The sequence below is a fragment of the Tachysurus fulvidraco genome, chromosome 2 (genome assembly GCF_022655615.1).
Source record: "Tachysurus fulvidraco isolate hzauxx_2018 chromosome 2, HZAU_PFXX_2.0, whole genome shotgun sequence".
NCBI lineage: Eukaryota > Metazoa > Chordata > Actinopteri > Siluriformes > Bagridae > Tachysurus > Tachysurus fulvidraco.
Window position 1 is genome coordinate 6,365,989 of NC_062519.1, and position 7,183 is coordinate 6,373,171.

Genomic DNA, 7,183 nt, shown 5'->3' on the forward strand with positions numbered 1-7,183 from the left:
GAGAGATTGTGGAGTGGATCTGATCATGTTTGGCTACTAAAACTGCATATAAGATCACATCTCTGATGTAAGAGAGGGGCAGACGGACGTCCGGTCGAATGCTGAATACTGATTTCCAATAAACTTGCTGAGTTTTAATTAACGCAATTCATTAACGTTTAAAAATAGACAGAGATCTCGGGAGATAATAGGACTGAAATATAGAGTTGATTGTCTTCCTTCAGGCTTTTATTATTAGCTGATTACGTATGCAGTGTGAAGCACCTTAGAATAGGATTAAATGAAGCAGAGATGAACAGATTAATAAAAATGTTGACACTGCTTTTATAACAGAAAGGAGAAAAGAGTAGCTGATACAAGCTGCATGTTTTAATAATTAAATGAAATGAAATATACAAATTAAAATGTTGTTCCATATCTGGAGAATTCAGATAAAAAAAGATGAAGTAATGTTTTGATTTATTTACTTTTATTTCTTATACAGCGTTTATTTATTACTATCTATGGTTTTACTTTTGTATGCTTTGGTGTACTCCATATTAAATGGTTTACATTTTGACATGGCATTTATATATTACATCTTAATAATACTTACAGATAACTTCTCAGTACTTAAGTGTCCAAATCGCGTTTGTATATTTTTTTGCTGTACAAAATAAATAATTTCCGAACCACTGAAATAACTTGTTACTACAACACAATCACTCGAGGGGAACAAAATGATGCTTAAAAAGCTTCTCCAACATTTTTAAGTATCTGTTGTACATTTTTTTCTCTATTTATTGTCCTGAATATCTTGCATGAGCTGTGTCTCAAATGCAACACACTTTTTGTAAACTAAGAAGTTTCCTGTATGTAGTATCCTATAAATACCCAAATAATGCATTGAAACCACAAAAGTGGTCACTATGCTTTATGTCACACTTTAAATGTAAACAATCATTTTTAAAAATCAAAGCCAGACATTTTGTATTTTTATATTGCTGCTCTTGCTCTTTAATTTAGCTCTTTAAGTGCTAAGACGGTAGTGTTTAAAACCTGAGCGCCGACCGGCTCCAGTGGCATGAAATACAGCATCTTATCACAACTAATCGATTACATTCAGCTCTAAATGGAAGTAGTTTGGTTCTCGAGTTGAGATTTTAATTGTTAGGCATAACACTGTGAAGTACATAGTGTACAGTGCGCTTTGAGACACAGCTAAGAACTGCCTAGTATGTAATAAGCCTGGGTCTACATCATTCCTGTAGAACTGTTGGTCACATCCTGTTATGTGTATGAAAGCAGGTTGACGTCATAGCAGCCATCAACCTGGAAATGGAGACAAGAAAAAATATTTTACTCGGTTTAGAAGAAAAAGAAAACAACAATCTAATACGACGAAAACTGGCACATTGTTGGATTGCCACACTAATACCCTACATGGTCAAAAGTGTGTGGACAAATGACCATAACACTCAGATGTGCTGTTTAAACATCCCTGTTCAGATATAATCCTGTTTGCTTTAATTATATTCTCCAGTCTTTTGGAAGACATGTGCATTGTGCTCATTCAGTGACAACAAGAGTACATTAGTGAGGTCAGACGACGTTCCAGTTCATCCCAAAGGTGTTCAGCAGAGGTGAGGTGACGGATCAGTACCGGCTACTTGATTTTTACTTGATCTCACATCAGCTTTGTCTTTACGGACCTCATTTTGTGCCTTGTCATGCTGGAACATGACAGTGTTTAGGCCCCTTAGTTCCCTTGATGGGGTAAATTGTAATGCTACAGGATACAAGGATGACCATATTGTGTATTTGTGTTTAGCATTGTAGAAACACAAGATAATCAAGACTTTCATGTGGTGCTGCTACTGCAGAATTATTCCATAAAACCTCACCGGTTACTTTGTTGTATTTTAACATGTATTAGCTTTATATTAATGTGGAACCTCTGCCATACAGGTCCATATGAATGAGTGGTTACAACTGTCAAAGCTGTCCTGTCATAGAAAATCACCATTATCCACCACTGACCAATGGGATTCAAGAATTCGATAAAAGTCTATATGTATATAATTTATCACTTCGTTTCATTGTTATTTGTTGTCTGTGGTCAGTCTTTGAGTTAGATTAGGCAGTTTAACACTCATCGCTTACTGAAGCAGAACTGGGACTTACGTCAAAGCGGCCGATGGAGGCGGAGGTCTGGCTTGACTGCATGATCTCCGTGAGAGCCCACATGTGCTGAATACTGGATGACACTGTGTCTGGATCAGGAAGCCCCTGATAAAACAATGATTCCTCTACATAACGACTCAGTAACTCTCTGACACGGAACAATAAATCCAGTTTAAAAAAAAAATCAAACACAGAAACACTGTGTCTTTCAGTCATTCTATTAACATCGCAAGGTGATAAGCGGCAGTAGAGGGCAATGGCACTTTAAACATTAATCACGTTATAGAGGAGAGAGGCGACCGTAATGAAAACTCGTTACCGTGCTGGTTGAAGAACAGTGAAAGTCCTTTACACTGTACACAAAGTGTATGCTAGACTTTTTTTTTCCTTCTTAAAGTAAGATGTTCAGATATGCAATTACCTAGTAATAAACACGACTCTTCCTGGAACACTGAAGGACTTACTTTCAAATCAAGAGGTTCTTCAGCGGGTGTGACGGTAGCTAACCAGGAAGGAACGTCTTTCTCTGACTCCTGGGAAAAGAAATGTTTATACAGTAATAACACTGCTATGACAGGAGAGAATAGAATAGCTTTTTTTTTTTTTTTTTTACAAAATCTCTAACTACACAAACACAAAGTGAAACACATTGTGCCACGATTTAACCTGTAATGAATGTAAAAACCTCATCCTGAGTAGAAGTTCTTTGTTTTATACTTACTTCATCTGCTGATGAGTATATTTTGATGTCCTGAATGTTGAAACTCAGCCAGACTGAAGAAGGCTGTCTCAGTATGAGCCGCACAGTAATAACTTTATCTGGCTCCGTCGTCATCTGTCAGCCGGCAGAACAGAAGCAGAGGCTTCGGTAAATACGATGGTGCAGAATTAATGTGACAGGTTTGAGACTTTCAAGGGCGAGTTCAGTCTTCTCAAACCTCCAGCATGCTGCCAGAGTGATGCAAAAGAACGTGTTCAACATCAGACAAATGAGTAAACTACAAGCCGTTGGAAAGTGGAAATTAAATCACAGCAGGGAGACGAGAGAAACAGTTCAATTTGAGGTGTTGTTTGCTTTTGAATGCGAGACTTCTAAAGCAAAATGGAACTGATATTTGCAGCGTATGAACACGGAAGCCTGATATTTCTTATGCTCACTTGACAACGTCTCCTCAAACAGGAGTGTGTTTGCTTATTCATTCAGCTAGGATCGTTTCTGTGAGTTGGTTTTTTTTAAATATCTCTGCAGGTTCAACCCTCAGAGTTCCTTTGATTGCAACCCAACAAAACAATGTGTTTATAATACGAAGGGCGTTAAAACCCCAGAAACTCCTAAAGTATTATTCAATTAAAATCCACAATCATAGCCGAGTCAGAAATGATAGTAAAACGTGTGCAGTGATGGGAATGTGTCCAATGCAAAAATAATCAAATGTGACCTTGTAATTCTAAAATATATTAGTTAGTCGGTGCAAAAATTATTGGCACCCTTGGTATTGGAATTCGGTATATAACTTATTCCCACCCCTGAGCAGCTTCTACACACGCTGCTTAATTGAAAAAATTAAAGAATTAGTAAGTGATTATTTCAAGAAGTCTCACAAATTAAAACAAATATTTGCTTAATAAATACATTTTCTATAGTATTTGTAACAGTACATGATCTATAGTCCTATATTTCTGGAGCTGATTATTTATTCAATTCACAATTCAATAAAGTGTGTCACCGTTGGTGTTAAAGAAGAAAGGTTCTAGGTATTAATGATGGTAACCTAAAGCAGTGAACCATCTCTTCTCATCTCTCCATATTAGCATGGCGTTGTCCAGCCTTTGAAACAGGGAGGCTGAGCTCATTTAATTAAGAGGATAATTACTATTAAATAAAACCTCTGAGATCAAGGTCTGGGAAAACATAGAGTCCATAGAGATGTAAATGAGTCTGAGCGCTGAATAATTGCCAGGACGCTAACAGTATCAAGAATATGTTGCCTTTCTCTTTCCTTCTTTCTGTGGTTCTTCCTTTCTTTCATTGTTTTTAATGTTTTGTTCGGGTCTGAAAGAAAAAGGCAACTTTTTTGCATCTCTCGTGGTTTCTTAATCATAATCAAGTTGAACCTTTGTAGTGCTGAGCAATATCATAATATATATATAATATATATAATATAATATAATATATATCAATACTGTGATAAATCACTTTAGATTCTTCTGAGACATCTTGTTTTATGTATTTTATTGATTACTATTTTATACTAAAAAAGTATAAAAGTATAGAGACTTTGTTGATACATAGTGAAGATGATGCATCTAAGAAATGGCTTCAAATGGTATGATTCAAGTCCCAATGATAATTTTGCCTTTGGCTGTATGTATGTGGGGTGTAAAGTAAATCTGTATCTATAACTATGATCAGAATCTGTATTTTTTTTATTATTGTTGATTTTGCTTTGTCAATGCCCAATAACCTGTTTTTGATTTTAAGTTTGAAACAAACTTCAGCACAAAATGTGTTTTCAGTATTTCAGAAGCTGCTGATCTCTTGAGATTTTCGTTCGCGACAGCAAAACGGTGCAGAAAACAGATGTACAAATATGGATTGAGCCGCAGCTCTGTGGATCGAAACTTGAGAGAGAAGTGAGTGAGTGAATAGCCAGGCGTGTTCAGGTTAACAGACAGGCTATAATAACTAAAAAAGTCACTCTTTACACCTGTGATGAGCAGAAATGCATCGGAGACTGTGCAGCACATTGAACCTTGAGATTTATGGACTGCGACAGAAGATGTACAACATGTACAACAGCAAATGGTCATTATCTTAGGCTGACCTGTTGTCTGTAGATAGAAAAGTAGTCCTGTGAACCGCTTTCAGTGTGTGGATTAGACATCAGGCAGTAGTTTCTCACACACGTGAACCACTTAACGGGGCTCTCGTCACTCCCTTCCACATTCTTCAACACTCGCACGGTCAGATAGGCTGTGTAGAAGTTCTTGAAGGAGATTTCCTGAATCTAGACCGAAGTACATAAAAGGCGCGCTCGTTATTGTTATATGAGACACAACAAAACAGCCAGACCTTATTTACAGCCACTTACGCAATAAGTAAATACAGTGGAGCTCAAAATTAAAGAACAACCTACAATTTCCTAAATTTCAAAGTCACTGCTTAGTTCTATTTAAAATAATCTAAACAGGAGTAAAAGAGCAGGTTTTGAAAGCATATTTCATGAGTTACATATATTTTGAAGCACAGAATAAAAAACAATGAGATTTGAGCATTGATCAAAATTAGAGAACACTTTCATATACCTCCCAGTTGTTGGTGTTAATCTAGCACCTGTGCTAATTTATTTAATTATCTGACAAACCCTATTTCACCGTTAGCCTAACTTTACAGTTTTCACTGACATTTCGAGATAGTGAGTCGTTCTAAAGCGACCGAAACCCTCCGGCAGCAGGTTGCCCGGATGAAGGCCAAAGACATAACCCTACATAACATAACATAACCCTTTCAGACATAGCAAGAGAAGGTGGTCATCCCAAATCTGTGATTTCTAGAATATTGCATCTTTACAATGTCACAAACTCGTTCATGTCCCAAAAGACGCCTGGTCATCCATGAAAGACAAATGCAAGAGCTGACAGAATAATGCGGAGAATATCAATAGGCAATCGGTTCACTACAGCTGGGAATGTTCACCAGCTCAGCGCTGAACAGAGTAAGGATCTGTCTCGTCGTACTGTGTGTCGACGTTTAAGAGAACTGGGACTAAAATCCCACTCTACAATGACCGAACCGCTCAAAAGCAGAAAGAATGATTCTGCTTTTGATTATGTTTGTCATCAAACTGGGGAAAGACTGAAGCCAATGTGTGTAAAGGTGGAGGGGGACGTGTCATGGTTTGGGGATGTTTTCTGATGCAGGAGTTGGGTCACTGATACAGCTACATGGCAGAGTGGATGCAAATGTTTATCAGACCCTACTTCAACAACATGCGTTTCTTTCCCTGCTTTTATCACCCAATCAGCCAGCAGTTTTCATGCATGACAATACCTACTGTCACCCAGCAAAATTGGTAAAGCAGTTTGTTGAAGCTGAAAGCATTGAAATAATGAAATGGCCAGCCCAGAGTCCTGAACTAAACCCAGTAGAAAACCTCTGGAAAATCCTTGGAGACAAAGTAATGGCCAGAAAAAACCCCCTTCAGTCACCAAACTGTGGAAGGGACTAGAAGAAGAGTAGACCAAAATCACACCAGGGAAGTGAGAGACTAGAGACATCCTGTGGTTGCAGATGTGCTGAAGTCAATCAGAGCAAAGGCTTGTACACTTTCTACTAATTGTTGACTGTTGTAACCTTCAGAAATTTTAGTTGTAAACGTTCTCTGTGCTTCAGTTGTTGCTGCTCTCTAATTTTGATCATTGTGTTGTCTACAAAATAAAGGTTTGTTGTTGAAGTGCCTTAGTTATTTTGTATACAGTATATATATGAGGTATATTTATAGTTTCAATCCTATATTTAAACCTTTCAATCCTAGTGAGTCACCATCACCATATGAGCCTGTATAATTAGACCTCAAATAAATCTGTGATTGATGACTGCATCCTAAATCATGTTACACAGGACCACAGTCATTAATGCGGTTTTCTTCAAACAGAAATCACTAGAACTGTAATGTTCACCCCTTTTAACAATATATCACTCGAGTCCTAACACAGACTCACTAGAGGCTCTGAATTGGTAAACATTGTCTAGGCAAGTGTTCAGAGACAGAAACGGAACTACTTACTGAACTATTCATAAAGCAGTTAGTCTGTTATTAGGTACGAAAGCCTGTGAAACACCGAACTAATGTGCCACAGTAAAAAAAAATCTAAATTACATATTTTACTGAACGGTGATTAATCACATGTACAGCTACACAGAGAGAATGAGCAATTAAACTGCCTGTTTAAACTAATAAGTATCTGTCTTACTTATTTCAGGATCCTGAAATTCTGACACTTAAGTGAGTTATAAAAC

The 7,183-nt window shown here is 37.3% G+C and overlaps 1 protein-coding gene across 1 annotated transcript in view; it reads right to left on the reverse strand.

The window, feature by feature from the left end:
• Positions 1 to 210: 210 nt before the first annotated feature.
• Positions 211 to 7,183, reverse strand: part of nicn1 (nicolin 1) — an 8,894-nt gene continuing 1,921 nt past the window's right edge. Inside the window, exons 3-7 of the mRNA XM_027167652.2 lie at positions 4,989 to 5,171; positions 2,885 to 2,998; positions 2,628 to 2,696; positions 2,164 to 2,268; positions 211 to 1,311 (exon numbers count right to left, since the gene is read on the reverse strand). Of these exons, the coding sequence (XP_027023453.1) occupies positions 1,270 to 1,311; positions 2,164 to 2,268; positions 2,628 to 2,696; positions 2,885 to 2,998; positions 4,989 to 5,171 (513 nt within the window). The 3' untranslated portion in view covers positions 211 to 1,269. The remainder of the gene's footprint in view (positions 1,312 to 2,163; positions 2,269 to 2,627; positions 2,697 to 2,884; positions 2,999 to 4,988; positions 5,172 to 7,183) is intronic.